The sequence below is a fragment of the Oryzias latipes genome, chromosome 21, assembly GCF_053564925.1.
Source record: "Oryzias latipes strain Hd-rR chromosome 21, Olatipes_Hd-rR_3.1".
NCBI lineage: Eukaryota > Metazoa > Chordata > Actinopteri > Beloniformes > Adrianichthyidae > Oryzias > Oryzias latipes.
The window spans coordinates 28,296,557-28,316,532 of record NC_136257.1 but is presented as its reverse complement, the minus strand read 5'-3'; the positions used below and the strand labels follow the sequence as shown (position 1 = coordinate 28,316,532).

The 19,976-nt window shown below is 40.7% G+C and overlaps 1 protein-coding gene across 2 annotated transcripts in view; it reads right to left on the bottom strand.

The window, feature by feature from the left end:
- Positions 1-1,642: 1,642 nt before the first annotated feature.
- Positions 1,643-19,976, bottom strand: part of cckbrb (cholecystokinin B receptor b) — a 31,651-nt gene continuing 13,317 nt past the window's right edge. Inside the window, exons 2-5 of one of the 2 annotated variants that reach the window (XM_011489931.4) lie at positions 16,114-16,365; positions 12,020-12,281; positions 8,099-8,226; positions 1,643-3,907 (exon numbers count right to left, since the gene is read on the bottom strand). In XM_011489931.4, the coding sequence (XP_011488233.1) occupies positions 3,363-3,907; positions 8,099-8,226; positions 12,020-12,281; positions 16,114-16,365 (1,187 nt within the window). In that variant the 3' untranslated portion in view covers positions 1,643-3,362. The remainder of the gene's footprint in view (positions 3,908-8,098; positions 8,227-12,019; positions 12,282-16,113; positions 16,366-19,976) is intronic. The other variant, XM_078939712.1, reaches the window with a different exon arrangement.

The window sequence follows — 19,976 nt, the reverse complement described above, 5'->3', positions numbered from 1 at the left end:
GGCTTGTGCAACTTTCTAGTGGACTTTGAAGCAAGGCAACAGTGGTTGAATGCAGTTGGCATTGAATGCAGAGAATTGTCTCCTGGTGATGGGATTTGCAATGAATGTTTCACTCAGGATAGATGCTAATACTTTATCCTTATTAGCTATGATGCTAGTCATCCAACACCAGTATATATGTTTTTTTTAAAAAATTATTTGTCTGAATTAAATTATTATATATCTTTTACAGAACGATTTGTGTATGTTTAGTCTGTTTTAATGTCATAAAGTTCTTTTTACAATCTTTATGCTTTGTGGTTGTTTGTGCTAAAATACGTCCACACTTTAGATGAGGTGCTGCAAAACAATTAATAAACTATTAACAGAGTTAATTAATACATTTGTAAAGCTTATAAGCAGTTTAGTAATATGGATTTAGAAGACAATGGTCTGACTTTAGATGTTAATAAATCTTATTAACACTTTCAGGTATTTGCAAGGCATCTATAATGCTAATAAGTATCTTACTAGCATCTGACACATTAATAAAGCCTATTAATTTGTTAAGTTAGTTAATAAAACTTATTAAACTTATGAACACTTCGGCTTGTGTCAGGCATCTATAATGCTAATAAATATCTTACTAGAACCCCAAACAATAATAATACTTCTTAATTTGTTAACAAAGGTTGTTAATAAATCTTATTAAGCTTATTAACACTGACACATTTGTTAGGCACCTATAATATCAGTAAATGCATCATTAGCATCTTGAAAACATCCTAATAATAATGCTTGTAAATGTGTTAACTAAGTAATTTAATAAACCTTATTAGACTTATTGTACTAATAAATGTCTTACTAACACCCTATAAATTCATTTATAATGCTTGTTAATGTGTTAACAGAGCTTGTTAAGGAATCTTAATATAAAGTGTTACCCAAAGTGCTTATGTGTTATGGAAACGCAGCTTGTGTAAAATGACTGACAGTTGTGACACGGACTCCCCACACAACGCAACAGAGGAGCACTGCAGGCAGACCAGTGTAGGTTTGGCGTTATACTAATTGATTAGGGCATCAATGTAAGATTTTTGTGTTTGACAGCATTAACAGGATGTTAATGTTCCTAATTTTGCATTTGTTAATGAAGGTTTTGGCGTGTGTCCTTGCCATCCTTACCGTAATTAAGAATAATATTATTTAAACACAAAGTCTGTGCTTCACTTTAGAAATGAAAATCATTTTATGACTGCCTAGGAAAAAAAACCCACAAAAGCAAGTCATTCATCATAAACGGCGACACTGACAGCACTGTGTTTTGCTGCACTCAGAAAAATCTCCTCACTTGTTGCACCTGGCAGGGCTGACTTTTTAACACAATTAGTGTGCGAGTGAGTCAAGGCCCAAGAATAACAGCCACGACAAGCAGAGCTGACAAGAAAGGACCCTAAATTCAGGCTTCTGCTCTGCAGGTGAACCCAGAACAAATAGCTGGGCTCCACTCTGACACCCATTCATTCCAGCCGTATGCTGGCTCTAAAATGAAGCTCGACGCTTTTCAACTGTCTAAGTGCACTAAATGCCCTGTAAATATTAGATGTAAATATTGGGTTCGTGCATCAAAGAAAAAAAAATTGTATTTCAATTTTCAGAAACCTCAGATTTATAAATATTTATTTTTTTCCAGGATATGTTTATACCAAGTTTATTTACACAAAAACGTGCTTATAGCGTGCATTTTTCTTTCACCTTAGGGTAATGCAAATTGCCAGGAACGAAAGATTGAGTTTAAGAATCTCCATGTATTTTTCTCTTTTTTTTTCTATTCTGGCTTCCACAGCAAAACCAATGATGAATTTGGTTTTGAACACTGCCGTTTGCAGTTCACGCATTGCACAAGCGTTGAGGCTGAGCTTAAAGTTTCTATTCAGAAACGTCTCAAATGCACAGAAACTGACTCTTCAGTCTGATGTGAACTCAAATTATTTCTCACAAAGGTGGTTTGGACATTGACTGTAAAGAGAAATGGACTTGTGACACCTCCCCCCCTGGCGTTTTAAACAGGAAGTACCTGCTGGCTCGAAGAAGCCAAAATCCCATAGAATTCTATTTAGAAATAACTATTTGTCAGAATAACAATTCTAGTTCTACTCAGGATAGTTTTTCTGTAGTGCAAATTAGATGCCTCAATAAAAGTATGTGTTCTCACACCAAACAATGGATTGACAAATTCAAGAGGTGAGGGTGTGGACCTCCAACAAGTTCACTCCAGATTGGCGGGAGTGGTTGCCATAGAAATGTTGACTCACACTGATGTCTGGCTTCAATATGGTGGCATTCATTTGGCAAAAAAATGGGGACTGAATTTACTTAATTTTGTTGGAGGCAAAAGTAAGTGACGTCATGCTCACTCGGTCCAGGTCTCATATACAGTCAATGGGTTTGGATCAGATGATTTAATTTTATGCATTTATAATCAAATTTGACCATTCAAAGGTCAATACATTTGACATTGTCGATTCGTCTTTTTTATTTGAGACACATTTCCATGGATGCAGGAGAAAGTATGGAGTACAGAAACGAGGTCAGTGCATGAGACAACATTTCCAGAGCAGCAAAGAAAAAAAAGTGTTTTTTAAGGGTAACATTCCAACTTCTTTAGCTAAACTGCAGTTAAGCAGATGTAGCTCAAAGTTCATGCCAACCCTTCAACTAATTGCTTAAAAATCTCCTCAATAAGGAGAGCATGTTCATAAAAAGTCTCTGGAATTAGCTTTAAAACATCTGTAACAGGGCCTACCAACCAGCTGTAGTGAGGAAACTCAAAAAGCAAGAGTGTCCCAGCAGCTATTACACAAGGAACAGATGCAACAGATCAATATGAGATTAATGCAGCAACAGTATTTAAAGGCAGGCACTTAGTCCACAAGGCAGCCGCTTTACCTACATCAACACAGAGCCACTCCAGCAACTAACAGCAACACATAAGTTTAAAATAGCAACATATAGACGTCATTAAGAAAACCTGTAGCATAGAATGCAGTGAAACACATCCTCGCCATTACACACTCCCACACAGACACGCATGAACCTTACTGTAAACATTCAAGTCAAGAATTTTCTTGGTCAACAGAGATGAGTCACACAAAGTTCTTCATATATGTGGGTATTTACACTCAAAAATGGACTTTTGTCAAATAATCTTTACATACCTTCACTCACAGTAATAGACGATGCTGTTTTAATGCTACAATAAATGGTCCCTTTCCCCTCTTCACATTACTGTCCCAATGAGCACAGTGTTGGCCTGAAACAAGGGTTGTGAGATGCTGTGTTGCCGTGGTAACTGTCCCTTCTGGATTGTGTCCACATCTCTCTCAGCAGTTTCCCATGGTGCTGACTGTAGTGTAACTGAACTTTGACATGGAGGCCCCCGTTGCCATAACGTCTTCCTCGATGTCGCGTAGCCCACGACGGCGGCAGCAGTGACGACAGGGAGCGCCGCACCACGAGAAAGTGGAGAGCAGGGCTTTGCGGAAGCGAGTGTTCATGAAGCAGTAGATGATGGGGTTGACACAGGCGGAGGTGTAGCTCAGCAAGTGGATAAAAGCAATAGGTGCTCCGGAGAGAGCACGGGTGGCGGAGCTGTCATCAAAAGCCCTCCAGGTGTTGACACAGTACAGAGGCATCCAACAGAGAAAGAAAAGGACGACGATGACCACAAGCATACGGATGACTCGCTTCTTGGCCTCCAGCTTGGCCTCTGACGTGTTGCTGCGTGGTCTGTCCGCTTTTACCTGCCTGATTGATGCAGCCATGGTGGACATTTCCATTGAGTGGGGCCTCTGGACCACAGTAACATAACAGCCATCTCCATCGTCGCTAACATTAGACACGGTTGAGGTCAGGCCATTCTTCACATCTGCATGAACAGCAGGAAAACACAAATTATTTCTGTGCGAATTAACTACTGAGCACTTCAACATTCTGTTTAAAACCTGACCTACTAACTCAGAAGCGTCAACGTTTTTATTTTATATTTTTTTTATTATTTACTTTTTTTCCCTAAAAGAATAACAAGGAAAATCAACTGATTTTCATTTTAATGAACCAGGAACTAATATCTCATTACTGAAACAAAAAAAGACCAAAAACTACACAATGTGCTCAGCCTTCTAAAAACTTGACAGGTATGAAAAAAAAACGAAAAACAAATACACAAACCATAACCTTTAAAGGTCCACTCCATTCATTGTTTGATCTCTTTTAAAAGCATTCCCGGTGATGTTTTATTTTTGATTATGGCATTTCTTTAAAAAAAAAAAAGCTGTTGTTTTCTAGGACATAGTTTCTGCAGAGCGGCAGTAGCTCAATCGAAAACTGCCTCTGAACTGTGAGCCGAACTGTTAGCATGGAGTAAGCCCAAGTTTCCCATCATCCATCTGTTTAAATGCTTTCCCGCTAGCTTAGAGCCCCTCACAACCTCAACCTAACATTAGCGGTGCAGCAAAAATGGCGAGCAATATTGGAGCCATCCAGGCTTACAGATTAGAGCCAGATTCCAGGTTGGACGATTAAACAAAAGATGTACACAGATCTAGTCGTCTACAGAATTGAGGAACTCTAATTCTTTCCAATTTTGGATTTTTCTCACAGCTAACAGGCTTTTCTGAAATATCAAACACCAGCTCTGCTTTTCTTGTATTTTGCACTATACAGGAAAACTCACAAAACACAAAAGGGCAGAACACAATGAGCTCTGTCCTACCATAATTCAATTACTCACCAATCCCGGATGCTGATGATAAAAATAAGATTTACGTATTCATTTTTGAATAGCAGAAAAACAAGTTTACTCTAAAAGCAAAAAGAAAAAGCAAAAAATCAATCTCACCGAGTGACAAGAACTTTGGGATACTTTGGACTGCTTATATTATTCCCTTTTTTTAAGCAATATTGGTACCCATAATTTCCGGACCATAGAGCACACCTGATTATAAGCCGCACCCATTACATTTTTAAACCATTTTGTACATGCATTAGCCGCACCTGTCTATAAGCCGCATGTGCCCACATTGAAACGTGTTGTAGAACGAGGATGTGTATGTGCTGAAACCGCGCGCTAGTGTAAGAAAGAGGAGGGAGCTGAAGGAGGGGAGAGCTCGTGCAGCGCAAGAGGGAGCGAGAGTGCGCAGCGGAAGTGTCTTCTTTATTAACCCGCCCTGGAGGCTCTGAGGGTCCGAACGCTAAAGTGAAACCCGAAGGAAGATAGAGGATCTCCCTGCATTTTCCAACCACCGTCAGAAAGAAAATAGTAATCGCAGGAAAGGTTCAACACATGGTATATTTACAAAGAAAGACGGTACACAGAAAGAGTTTTCTAAATTTGAATAATATACCTGAGCTTTTCTTTCCAAACAGTGCCTGTGACGCGGCAGTAACACGGCAGCAATATGGTAGAAACAGCACTAACAGGGCTGGTTAAAAAAAACATACCAGTAAAAGTCATAGAGAGCAGCAGTAACTTATAGACACCGGAAGTTTCCTTCCACAACAGTGACACACCGTAACACAGCACTAACAGGGCTGCTTTAACCCTTGTGCTATCTTAGATGACCCCACCCTTGCATTGACGTGTTCTCCCTACCATGACAAAGGTGGATAAAGGTGGAAAGATTTCATGTAATCCATGGACACCAGTGAAGATCACAAATCATTGGAGAAAAAAGGTTCAGAGCACTGTCTAGTGGGTCTAGATGACCCCAACTCCCAATGTAAAAGTGCCTAGGATAGCACAAGGGTTACAAAATATAAATGTAAAAGTCACCTAGACTTTCTTCATGTTCCTTCTGTGCACTGAAACCATGGAAGTCTTCCTCCTCAGTGTTGGAGTGGAATAGCGTCAAACATTTCTCGCCACACACTCTTTCAGTGTCTCCTTCGTTGACGCTGTCAGTGTCACTCTCATCCTCATCCAGGCAAATTCTCTCCTGAGCTTGCGCTGTCCTCTCCGTCAAGCAGCAGACCGGCTTTTCCAAACCCGTTGGTCATGGTGGATTTTTTCACACTGCTAATTAACTTGAAATCTGCGTCATATGCATTTCTTCTTGCATTTTCCATGATGAGGGTCTGTTCGTGGTATTCATTCACAAAGCAGGAATTTACATTAAACATGCATCTTCATCGACACATATACCGTATTCCCCCTGTCTCACTCAAACCCTTTCTGCTCGTGCGCCCCTCGCGGTTGTTAGAAAAAATGCATTAAAAAAAGAAAAAGAAAAAAATGCATAAATGAGCCGCATGATTGAATAAGCCGCTGGGTTGAAAGCGTGTGACAAAAGTAGCGGTTTATAATCCGGAAATTACGGTAAATTTGGGCTTGCTCTGCTAAAAAGACTATTTTCAAAAACTTAAGAAAAGCTGATTTGCTTTTTTTTTCCGTTTTTTGTGAACATCCATTCTCCCTAATGGAAGACAAAATGACTCACTGTTCCTGCCGAGCTGCAGTAATTATCCATCAGGGGACTTTACTGTGTGTTGTCATTATTTCATAATCCTGCTTGACTTTGAATGACGAAAATTATAATTAACACACATTAAGGGTTTCAAGGCAACCCTTGACTGAGAGACTGAGATACTTAAGGCTACATTTTTTATGAATTTCAAATAATTTTCATGTTTTTTTTTCTTTTACTGTTTGATTTTACACCTATCTGAAGTGCAAAAAGCATTCTGAAAATCTCCATAATTACAGGTAACTTGTTTATCATGTTGATTTATCAGATTTCTACTGAAATATTGATGTTTTTATCTTAGTTAGAAGATAACCATTAGAAAAAAAGAACTCGATAGGTTGTTTTATTTTCCTTTAAAGGGTTTAGAAAAACACTATCTCACACAGTTAACATAAATCCATCTTGATAACATCTGCTCGTTTATTGCAGTTTTTCTGTACATCAGCTGCATGCAGACCAAAAAAATTCTTGAAGATTTTGTAAAACAAAATTCTCCAGTCCTGAGGGAGCTGAGGGTTGTGCTTACTTTTGGTTTTTTAGTTAAGTCAAATAAAAAACATGTGGGTTTTTTTTTCTAATGGCTTATCTTTTCATTTGATCCCATCTTGCATGTTTCTTGTTTAGAAGCAAATGATAAATGAGAACAAACTGTCATTTTAAACGTAGTTTCTCTAGAATGTTTCACCTTCAGTTCTGAACAGTTATTTGCCATTTGCAATTTTGCTTTTTTATTTTTTGTCTTCTGTGTCCTGATTGGCTGTAAGCCTTGTCAATCAATGTTCTCTGGGCCGTTTCTCCTGCACAAAATGCAATCAGCCAACTAAATCTTTATAAATCGCTGATTGTGAGCCGACCTTTGCATTCTATAACACTGGACTTGTTTTTCTAGAAAAGTTTGAAGTTTGAGAGTTTAAACAAAATAAAGAAAAATGTAAAAATTGATTGAAATCTGTCTGAAATACATGTATAAAATTTGTAGGCGATCCCTAAAACAAACAAGAAAACACTGTACAGCAAATTAAAAAAAAAAAACGGCTACTTTGACTTTGAAAGTCGTCAAGACAGTCTTTCAACTTTCTAAAAAACTTTATTTACAAAGCAGCTTAACATTTTCCATTCACCTTTTCCAAAGAAAACCTGGTGGCCTGTGTGCAGCCAGTGACATTCAGCTCTGATGTTCTGCCGGTGACAACGGGAAAGACACTTTGCTTGAGTCACTGCTTAATTGTAGGTTGTTCATTACAAACAAAACTGCTTGTTTGCAACTTTCCGCTCTTTTGCTCTGCTGCAGTCGGCCTTTGACATCATTAAGAGATGCGTTTAAACATAAATTTATTTACAGAAGGTCACTTTCAAACCCGCAGGTGCATGTGCACCGTACAGACACTTGTGAAAAATATAAATCTAGTGTATTTTTTACTATTCTAACCCACCTATTCCTGTTCAGTTAAAGAGTTGTTAAAATAATTCTATTCTTCATTTTGAAAATTTCAAGTACCTGGGTGTTTACAGAAAAAGCACAAGGTGATTTTTTATTTTTTCTCAAATCTTCAAAATTTCCTGTGTCTCTGCTCTTTTTCCGTGCATAAACTCACCAGTAGAGTCTTTTTTCTGGCCCATCTCAAACCGGATTCCTCGATAAAGTTCCCTGGAGATCAGTCCGTAGGCAATGATCATAACCACTCCAGGAATGGCAAACAATATTAGCAGAAGCATTACATACCTGCAAGAGACAACAAAAATAAATGAACTAATCATAATGACTATAAAATCAATGTAAAAAAAAACATATTTAAAGAAAAAGATAAATCGTGGATGGAAACAAATATAAAGAGTATTCTTAAAGACTGGATGACTGGACCTTGACCTTAAAGTTAAAGCTTACATAATGAAAAAACTTAAATTTACTATTTTTCACAAATCATCTTTTTTTCTGTTTCCTCCCACATCTTGCAATGTTTGTCTATTTCTGTGCTTAAGATATGAATCACTCATAATCCTCTGTTAAATGAGTAGTTATTTGAAAATTGATCATACAGTAAACAGAAGAAGTGAATGGAAAAAAATAACCTTTTTTGACCGTTTGTCTTCTTATATTAAAGTCCTGTAACCTGCAGTTACATCAGCATTTAGACCTGAGGCTAAGCTGTTTTGGGATCTTTTACCAAATATACACCAAAACTCTTTGTTACTGAATCTAAGCAATATTCTGCAGCCCATTGAGACGACTGTTGTTGTGAATTTGGGATATATAAATAAAATTGAATTGAATTGAATTGAATTGAATTGAATTGAATTACTGAATCAACAGCCAATGCCAGCCTCTGCAAACGCATGTATATGGGGTTTCTGTCATGGTTTCAGTTTGTTGTGTCTTGTTTTTCGCTTTAGTTCTTGTCCTGTCTTGTTTGGTTCTGTTTCCTGTTTTATTTTGAAAGGTTTCCTGTCTTGTCATGTTTCTTGAGTTTTACTTCCTTTGGTCCCCATCTGCCCTAATCGTGTTCACCTGTGTCTTGTCTGCCCTGTCTGTATATAAGTCTTGTCTCTGCCTTCCTCCTGTGTTGGTCCATTATTCCTGTCTGGTGTTCATGTCATGCCATGTTCCATGTTCCATGTTCCATGTTCCATGTTCCATGTTCCATGTTCCATGTTCCATGTTCCATGTTCCATGTTCCATGTTCCATGTTCCTCGCCTCGCCATGCCACGCCACGCCACGCCACGTCACGCCACGTCACGCCACGCCACGCCACGCCACAGTGAGTTTTTGTTTTGACATCCTGCTCTGCAGCGCTTTTTGTTTGTTTTTTGTGAATTAAACCCACTAGCCCTGATCCTCATGCCTCCGCCTCTGCATCTGGGTCCAACCGGCTCTCGAGCCACCCTCCATCATGACAGAATGGACCAACCTAATTTTCTGGACCCAGCAGAGCGGGACATGCAGCTGCTTGAGGCTTTCTGCCAAGAAGCAGAGCGGACCAGGGAATACTGGGTGTATGACCAGGCCCAGTTTGCCTCATATCCCTGGAGTGGGAGCCACCAGGACTTTACTGGGAGCCGTCTTGCCCTGAGGGGGGGTCGTCGCCGCCACCGTCCCCGTCCTGTTTTTGTTCCGGCGGTGGTCCCGGATGCACCACATCCTGTGCCAGTGGTGGTCCTGGATGCACCCCAGCCCTTCCTGTTCCGGTGGTGGTCCCGAACACACCACAGCCTGATCTTGTGGTGCTCCTGGATGCGCCCCGACCCGTCCCGGCTCCCAGGGGGGTGCCGCCTGCGCCCCGACCCGTCCCGGCTCCCAGGGGGGTGCCGCCTGCGCCCCGACGCGTCCCGGCTCCCAGGGGGGTGCCGCCTGCGCCCCGACGCGTCCCGGCTCCCAGGGGGGTGCCGCCTGCGCCCCGACGCGTCCCGGCTCCCAGGGGGGTGCCGCCTGCGCCCCGACGCGTCCCGGCTCCCAGGGGGGGTGCCGCCTGCGCCCCGACGCGTCCCGGCTCCCAGGGGGGGTGCCGCCTGCGCCCCGACGCGTCCCGGCTCCCAGGGGGGGTGCCGCCTGCACCCCGACGCGTCCCGGCTCCCAGGGGGGTGCCGCCTGCACCCCGACAGGTCCCCGCTTCCAAGGGCATTCCTGACCCTCCAGCCGGCTCCACGCCCGACCCGCCAGAGCCCGACTGCTGGCCCGACCCGCCAGAGCCCGACTGCTGGCCCGACCCGCCAGAGCCCGACTGCTGGCCCGACCCGCCAGAGCCCGACTGCTGGCCCGACCCGCCAGAGCCCGACGACTCCACGCCTGACCGCTCGGCCCCCCCGGCCGTCTTCCGGACTCTTTCAACTATGTTGCCCGTCGAAGTTTGTCCTCCGGGCATCCCCCCCTCAAGTGACTTTTTGGAACCTCGGAGCGGTTCCTTGAGGGGGGGGTACTGTCATGGTTTCAGTTTGTTGTGTCTTGTTTTTCGCTTTAGTTCTTGTCCTGCCTTGTTTGGTTCTGTTTCCTGTTTTATTTTGAAAAGTTTCCTGTCTTGTCATGTTTCTTGAGTTTTACTTCCTTTGGTCCCCATCTGCCCTAATCGTGTTCACCTGTGTCTTGTCTGCCCTGTCTGTATATAAGTCTTGTCTCTGCCTTCCTCCTATGTTGGTCCATTATTCCTGTCTGGTGTTCATGTCATGCCATGTTCCTCGTCACGCCACGCCACAGTGAGTTTTTGTTTTTGTTCTGACATCCTGCTCTGCAGCGCTTTTTGTTTTTTTGTGAATTAAACCCACTAGCCCTGATCCTCATGCCTCCGCCTCTGCGTCTGGGTCCAACCGGCTCTCGAGCCTCCCTCCACCATGACAGTTTCGGCCTTTCATGTTCAAAACTCTTGTGTTCACTCGTCGCTACGCACGTTTTTAAGTTCGTTTTTGAGCTCTGCATACAAAATGCATGTCAAAAGTTAAACCAGTTGAACTTTGACCAATCAGGGATACAGATTTGGTCTTGACATATGGGTAGTGTCCTTTCCAAATTACAGAAGTGTCAATAGGTTGGAAATTGATCATGAAGCAGAAGTTAATAATTGTGGTGTGCCCGGATGGAATTATGTGACACCAAGTCTTTTGTATATCGGGATAGAGCTGTGAAAGAAAAAGCCTGGGCTTGAGATAGTAATCTATCCGACACTTACATGCATGCACTGTGGTTATGCACACGTGTCCAGGCTCTCTGGCAGCAGGTATGTGCCGATCTATCAGTCTGGCTTAAGGTTTCAATCACGGCTTCACCGTCACTTTGTGTGTTTGGTGACATGAGTGCCATCAATATAGGAGGATTATTATCTATCATTATCATAACTCTTTGTATAGCATAAAAAACAATTTTCATAAACTGGAAAACAAGAAAAATATTAAAGTAAGTCAATACAGAAATCTGCTGTTTGATCATATCAGCTTGGAAAACATGTCAGCCCAAAGTTCAAGTACAAAAGGGATTTATTCAGACATACCTCTGGTTTGTTAGAAGATTCACAACCCCTGTTAAAGTAAAATATGCCCAACACAAGAGGCCTTCAGCTTTCATCTGTTTGCCCAGATGTTGGACATAACTAGTTAAAAAAAATTAAATATAAACCCCGGGGGCAAGATTTGCACCACTTCAACATTTCTCACAAAGCTTCTTTCAACTTTAAGTGCATGTGCTAGTATCGGGCAGCAACAGACCTGTGTAAATACTGTACACACACTCCACAAATGCCTGGTGTGTACATCACAAAACAAGAGAATAACTATATGGAAAACTGATGTCCAGAAATTGAGTCATGGCAATTGGACTTAAAATGTTCTTTGAAACGTTTGGCCATGGCGAAAGAGAACAATCACCTATCAATAGAAACTAGATGTAGCTCTTGTGGGTCTTTGACTTCTGTAAAGTACAAACACATGCTTGAATTATCTATTGCAGCAGACTGGCACTATGAAGACAAATCCACAGCCTCCATCCTGTTATTCTTTGTTGACCTAAAACACCATTTAGAGCCCTAACACCTACCAGGTCTGCTCAGCAGTTTGGATGGGCCACTTGTGGCGACACTTGTGCGCTGTGGTGTTGGCAGAACCCTGAAAAGGCTCCAGGTGACTGATAATTGGGTAGGGGACCATGATGATGAAGGCCAGCACCCATGTAGCAGCAATCACGCGGTAGGCATGGGAACGGGTTTGCCACACCCGTGACTTCAGGGGGTTGCAAATGGCACTGTAGCGCTCGATTGCTATGGCAACCAGGCTAAACGTGGAGATGCTCACTGATATGCCTGTAGAAGAGCAAAATGAGATTTTTGAAAACACAGTAATCAAAGGTTACTTAAGGTTGGCACATTATATTCAGGTGTTTTTTTAACAATTGTAACAAACAAAAAAAACACACACATGATTTAATCTTGTAGCTCAGATTAGGACACCAAGATTAAAACACTATCTCTGAGATACTCTACTATGAATTACAAAAAATAACATGCACAATCTTTTTATGAGAAAACATCTGTAAAATGATGCTTGGACAAGAACATAGAGTGAGGAACAAATGTGTGAACGTTATCTATCTCCAGGAAAGGAAATCATGGCCTCAGAGGAAGATGTAATCTGCCACGTCCGCAGACACAAGACAACATAGGAAATTACTCTTTACCTGTGTAACTCATGTCCCCAGGAAAAGGTCCTGTTTGTCTGTCTGTGTGTCCACATGTGTGTCTTTGCAGCTCACTTTTCACAGATTCTGATCTTGGACAAAGGAATATTTTCTTCCTATTATAGTTAGATTTTTGTCCAAGGATGTCTCCTCTTATCCTAACTGAATTCAGTGTGTCTGGGTGGGAAAAGAGTGGGAAAGCAACAGAGTGATTCCCAACTGTTAAGACATCTAACAAATATGCCATGATTCTAGTTCTTATTTTGGAGAAATATCTAAAAGAGTTTTGTGATGTAGCATCAAAAAGTCCAAAATCAGGACAATATAAGTATTTACTGATGACTTAAAGCTGCCAGAGCCTGCCTGCCACTTGAAGGCAGGCTCCGAGGAATCTGTAAATGAAACATTTTGAATGTTCGACATGTGGCCACACACTTTAATTGAGGCATCTTATTGGTCAGTTTGCAACGTGAATAACCTGCAATAAATAAAAACTATGAAAAAATAGGATCAGCAAGAACATGTTCTGACAAATAGAACTAGACTGACTAATAGCTGTTTATTTCTCTATAGAAGTCTATGGGACTTCTTGGAGCCAGTGGTTACTTCCCGGTTGATACGCCAGGGGGGAGGGGTCAGTCAGCCCAGTTCTCTTATAGAGTCAATAGCTTGCCCCCACGTCCAACGTTCATCAAACATTTGATTGTCAGAGTTTGTGAAGCACGCTTTCAAGTGTTGGTGTGGACTTTCATCAAGCTCACTCCTGATTGGTGAGAGTGGTTGCCATAGAAATGTTGACTCAGACTCAATCACTGCTTACTGACAACCTCTGGCTCCAACATGGCCATATTGTAAAAAAATAAAATAAAAATAAAACGGCAACACAATTGGCTTTATTTCGGTTTTGTATGGATGACGTCATACTGAGTTGATTCAGTTCTTAAAGTCAATGAGTTGTTCGGACACTTTTATTGTAGTAATGTTTCAGAGACGCCCCTTTGTTTTGGCATAATTTCAAGCTAGTGAGATATCTTTGTTCCCTCCAAGAGAGCCTTTCTTATTTTACTTTTTTAGGTCATTGTAAAGCATTAAAACACAGAATATAAGCTTTTGTTTTCTGTTCTTGCATTTTTGACTTCTTTGCTGTTATTACACGTCTGTTCATCAGTGTTCTCCACAAACAGATTTGAAAGTGTTGCAAAACTCTTCCACAAAATCCCAGAGAGTATTTTCATGCAAAAATCTATGCGTAGTTAGAGGCAGTTTCTAAAGAAAATATACAGTACATCAAATTAGAAGTTAACTGTGTGTAAATGTACTTGACTCATTTGGCCACTGTTGTTTATACATCCAATTAGATTTTTTTATATTATTGTGCCTCCTCTCTATTTATCACAGTGTTTGGTTTGGAAATAGTGAGCTGGAAGAAGTTGTGGTAAATTTTCCAAATGTCCAAGAATCTATAATCAGCAGTTTCTTACATGATCAACAGTTGTATTATTAGAATTTGCAGCATTATAACACACTCAGGGAGTAGAGTCACTCCATTCACCGCGTGCAGCCTTTCACAAACAACTGTGTCACAGCCAAACTTACAAAAGCCAAAGCACAGCAAGACTGTGAGGGCCGGGTCACCGGCAGGGCTGCAGTCTGTCTCAGCGGTGGTAAGTGAGGGAATTTGGGGCCAAGTTCTTCAGGTTTTCAATCTAAATGCAAAGATCAGAGCTCACACGGCCTCAGGCAACTGTCAAGAAAACATGTTGGCCCTCTACTTGTTAATGAAAATATCAGTAATACGGACCATAAACATATTCTTCTTATTGCAGATTTTGCCTTTTAGGTTTTTTTTTTTTTTTTGTCACAGTCATTTTTATAAAGAAACAAAAAAGTACTTGTAATGCAGCATGTGGGCAGCAGGAGCTGTAAGTCTCCTGGGAGAACCACGCTCTAGTTCTGCAAGAGAGCTACCTTTCTTTTTTTTACCATTTCTATCTGATGCCGTCTTTTTCTCAATCCTTTACATCCAATATACTTTTCAATCCTGTCTAAGGATGTAAAATATTTGGTTGAATCGACAGCATTAAACATATTAAGTTCATATAGATGATTTCTGACGATGTAAATCAGAGAATGCAAAAACAAGCTTCCCTCAAGTAAAACATCATATAATAATCCAGGAAGAGGGTTTAGAATTGTTATTTTTGAATTGACCTGCTTTGGGCAGTCAAAATGGAAAAGAATTATAGAAAACAAATGAAATACGTGAATATATATAAAAATCCCACCCCCTATTATGTTTATGTTTTGGGTTATTTGCTTGAAGTAACATGGGAGGAAGGACATTTACATAGTCCCACCCCGCTTGTGTTTTACTTACCAAAATGCAGCTAAATCTTTTCAAGTAAAAGTAAAGATAACTTTAGACTATGTCCTACCAAAGTTGGTGTGTTTAATCCACATGAAAAGTTCACCTGATTAAGATGCAACACTCCTTAATCCTGGTATGAAAGTGAAAGTAACTGAAGCCAGAAGAGTTCATCCTGTAACGGCTAGATATACGCAAGCGAGGAAGTCACCAATCACCACACTGTGAACCTGCCCAACTTTAGGGCAGAAGCAAAGAAACACACACTGGCTCCAACATCTGTGGTTGAATTTGATATCAAACACAACCAACCACTGAACTGACTTTAATGTACTTTATTGTATTCTGTACAACCATTTCTTTGGCCTGGAAATCGTGAAAAAATCCGCTCTAGAACAACCTTACTTGGTGGAAGTACCGGTAGTTCAACTTTCAACAGGCATCTTTGCCCCACATAATCTTCCATTTGTGGAAAGGAAGGGGGTTCAGGGATGCAATATTGGGCAAAACAGTGATGACAGAGACAGCATCACTTGTACGTCAGAAGGTGATGATGTCCCTAGAAGTGTAGGACAAACCTCAAGGGAACTGTAAGGCGTACCGCGGCTCCCCTTAAGATGCGGTCGCTCCTCTCTACGACCCTCCACGGACCCGGACAACCCAAAAACCCACAGAACCTATAAGGGTCGACCCCCCCTATGGGTGGATGTGACTAAGACTTTATATTTTCAGCAATTCACGCTACTGTACCTAACGTTGACATAAAAATCTACTTCAGGCAAAAGTAGTCAATCCATCTCTAAGTATTCTTTCACATGCATGAACTTATTAAAATGTATTAAATCAATTATAGATGGTTTTTAAAGCACCTGAATAAACTAGGTGTAAGAACCTAAAATGTATTTCATTTTCTTGCAATATGGATTTACAAAGGTCCCCTGTACCTGGAATTCAAAAATGTAAAGAAGGAGCCGAGCTCGGTGCTTAAAACATGTTCATGCAAATGCAGCACAAAGCTCATCAATGTGTATTTTAGCTAATTCACAACACTTTATTCTCAAGTGTTTATTTCCCCCTTTGCCCTTTCACTCACCCATGAGGTAGGACACGATCTTGCACATGGCTGCTCCAAATATGAAGTCCTTGAGGATGTTGGGGATGAGGGTGAAGGGCATGCAGAAGATGGCCATCATCAGGTCGCTCACAGCGAGAGACAGCAGGAAGGTGTTAGTGACGGTGCGCATTCGCTTGTTGACAGTGAGGACCACAATGATGAGCAGGTTTCCAAAGACACTCAGGAAGAAGATGAGCGAGTAAAGCAGGATCCGGAGCGTGTGGCCCTCTTCTGGAAGAGAAGGAGGCAGGATATTAAAGAATAAAAGCCTTTGACTGGATGAATGAGTAAATGTCCTTGGTTATATATGCTGATCTTTATTACAGAGATCACTGTGATCTGATGATGACAATACAGGTTCATCACTCTTTATTTATATGTCCATGTTGTGGGCAAACCACACAAGCCTTTTTTATCAAGGAATAGATGAACATAACAAGCTGAAATGTTTTTTCAAAAAACTGCTTTAATTCAATGATAGCTGCAAAGGAGTTAAATCAGAAACACAACTTGTTCTATTTTCTCAAATAATTAGTTTTTTTTACATTTTATTTTACCTATAGAAAAGTTAGTTCAGTCAAAAATGAACCCTTTTTTTATTATTAACATACTACATTTGGAAAACCACAAATAGGACTGTTTCCATAAAAGGGAATTAATGTGCAGAAAAACTCCAAAATCAGTTATTAAAATACTACATGTCTTATGTCACCCTTTTCTTTTGACTTGCCTCAAATTTGCTGCTTTTGATGGAAGTCAGAATGCGTTCATCAACCAGACACCCCCCTCTGTTTGTTGGAGGAGCTACCGTCACAAGTTTTAGCCTCATTATCCCATTTAGGCATTGACCGTATAAATCATTTACAGTGCATGGAAGACGCGGATGATGTTGAGAGATCGGGTTTATCTAATATGAAGAACCCTACAAAAGAGTCTGTAATCACGCCTCCATGTCTGTGTTCATGACATCATTCAGAGACTCTCCCGGTATGGTCAGGTTTACCATCTACTGCAGGAGCTGCCTCTGAGTGACGGACGCTTTCAGCGGTGATTCCATCTCTCTGTGACCCAGTTTGATCACTTTTTGTCCCTCATTAGTCCCAGGAGGAAAAAGTTAATGATAAAGAATAAAAGCAGAGGACTTTTTTTTAATTTTCTCCACACAAAAAGCAAGAACGTCACTTAAGTCCAGGAGAAGAACATTGCATCATGAGCCAAAACTGAGCTTCTGAACGGTTGATGTGACATGAATTATTCGCTAGAGTTCAGATATTTGAAACATTGCTCGGCACGTCAGAAGTTTTGAAACTCCGCGTTGCCGCACTGCGCAAAACACACTACCGCTAGACCGCCGGGCCTGATGCCGCATGACCTTAGATCCGCAACCTGTGGCACAAGTCACGTTGCGTGGGTGTGTATATAGTTTAAGATAGTATAAATAAATCTTTTTAATAACAAGCGTCACATGATGCCACACAACACAATATGTCCAGGGTCTGCTAATATTTGTCCTACAGCTATCATCCCCCTTATAATGGTTGATTTTTCTTTTTAATCCGTGCAATTTAAAATTAATGTTATGCCAGAATAACTGACATGTTTTTCTGTCTCATAACTATTCAGAATAAAACTTTATAAGTGGTGTTCCCAGTTTGAAAGTCCCCAAAAAAGGCCAACTTATAGTCTGCAACCTTCATGACCTCTGGACCTCCTGCTGTCAGGTCAATGTTTTTTTTCTTTTTTAAGAGCTGCTGAGGTACAGTTTTTAAAACCTTAGGTTGTGGTGCAGCGGTAGGGCGGTTCGATTCCCGCCTTGCACACCCATGTGTGGAAGTGTCCTTGGGCAAGACACTGAACCCCACCTTGCCTCTGGTGGGAGGTTGGCGCCTGTGTTCGTCAGCAGAGCCGCCACCAGTGTGTGAATGTGTGTGACTGAGTGAATGGGTCTGTGGCTGTAAAACGCTTTGGGCCTTGCAGGTAGAAAAGCGCTATATAAGTATACGCCATTTACCATTCTAAAAATACCTAACTAGTGTGTAAACAGAACACTGAAAAAACTGAATTTTAAGAAAATGAAAGCCCCTTTATTTAAGAAAAAAAGGACTTATTTTCTGCAAGAAAAATAATTTTATCAAGTGAGTTTGTCAATATCTTATCATGAGAAAACATGTCTAAGTGACTCAATTTTTTTTCTCAAAAGGAAAATTGTTTTACCAAATACTTTTTCTCTTTTTGCTTATTTAAAGAAATTTTTTTTCCATTTAAATATTTTTCATACTCATGTCTTGGAGGTCTGTCGTCGTAGTGAACCAAAACCTCCTCCTTTTTATCAAAGCAGGACACATAAATTATCAACAGTAACATTTTCAATGACTGAAAATAATAAATTCCATAATCTCTACTCATTTCAATGTTATTGACCACAGAATAAAAAGAAAAACATCCATGGACACATTCAACGGTTAGCTTCAAATTTTATTTATTTAGATTTTAAAGCAGCTGAATTTATGAAGATGCAGCCATTTATAGAATCTCAGAAGTACTGTCATTTTGTCAAATGAGGGAAAATTAGAAACATTTTTGATCTATCTTTGGCGACGGCAACACTTAGAAAAATACTCTTATCAAGCTGTGCTAAACATACTCTTTTTCTGGTTGAAAAGCTGTCATCGACAATCAGTGAAAATTCAGTCTTTGACATCTGTGCCATTTTCAGAAAGAAAGAAGAAGCCCAGAAGCTCAAAGACAGATGTAATTAAGAAAAAGAAAAAAAACTGCATCCTAAACCTTTGTGCTACCAGCCACTGACATTGGGTCATATCCTTCACAGTCTGTGTTTTTTCTCCTTTGCCTCCCTGGTTTACTTAGAGGCGACACTTTGTTGTTTTTTTTCTGCAGGTTGCCCACTGCGTCTGCATCCTGGGGATTAGCGGTCCCCATGTGTGCCAGATCTGCAGGACACAAATCACATCAAAAGTGGCAGGCCCTCTGTTGAAGGCATGTGCACCCACACTCGCAGAAAGACTCTTATTCCACATGAAATGTACCCCCAACAGCTTCTCAGAGCAGCATAAAATTGCAATCACTCCAAACTTCCACTACATGCACACAGGAACTCCTCTATCTCAACCACTCAGCAGCATATTTCTCAGTTTTCTTTTTCTGTCTTGGGTTGTAAAAAAAAAATTTAAAAAAGGACACATTTATAAGACATCACCAAGCTGTCATTCAAAATCCGGTAACGACTATTAAAATGCTCTTGCTGCGCGTTTTGATCTTCAAACTCTCGCTGCAATCATTTGCAAAGATAGATATTCTTTTAAGTCTATTTCTGGGACCCATCAGGAAGTGCAGGATGGACAAAGACGATGAAGCTGTCAGCAGAGGTGTTTGCTATTTTAACTTTCCTGCAAAGAGGTTGTCTGTCAAAAAAAGAAAAAAATAGTGAGAAAATGGCAGAGAACAGGAAAGGTGTTGTTACAAGTTCATATGAGATTCTCAGGTCCAGCTGAAAGCAGGTGGGGACATGAAAACTTGTCAATGAGCTCCAACTTTATTGAGACTGCTTCAGTGTTAAAAATACAAACAATGTAACTTTTAGGTAACTCACAGTGCAATGTTGTTCTGTCTGAGCGTCGCTTGTCGTTTGTGTAGCATATCTACACTCAAAAAGAGCAAATTTGGTGTTTGTTACGTTAACCTGAATCTAACACACATCACTTACTTTATTTATTGTGTTTTATGATTATGTACCAATATGACCATTTGCCAACTCAACATAATTGTCGTGTGTTTAAAATGCAAAAGAGGTGGTCTAAAAATACAAACAGAATCCTAATTTT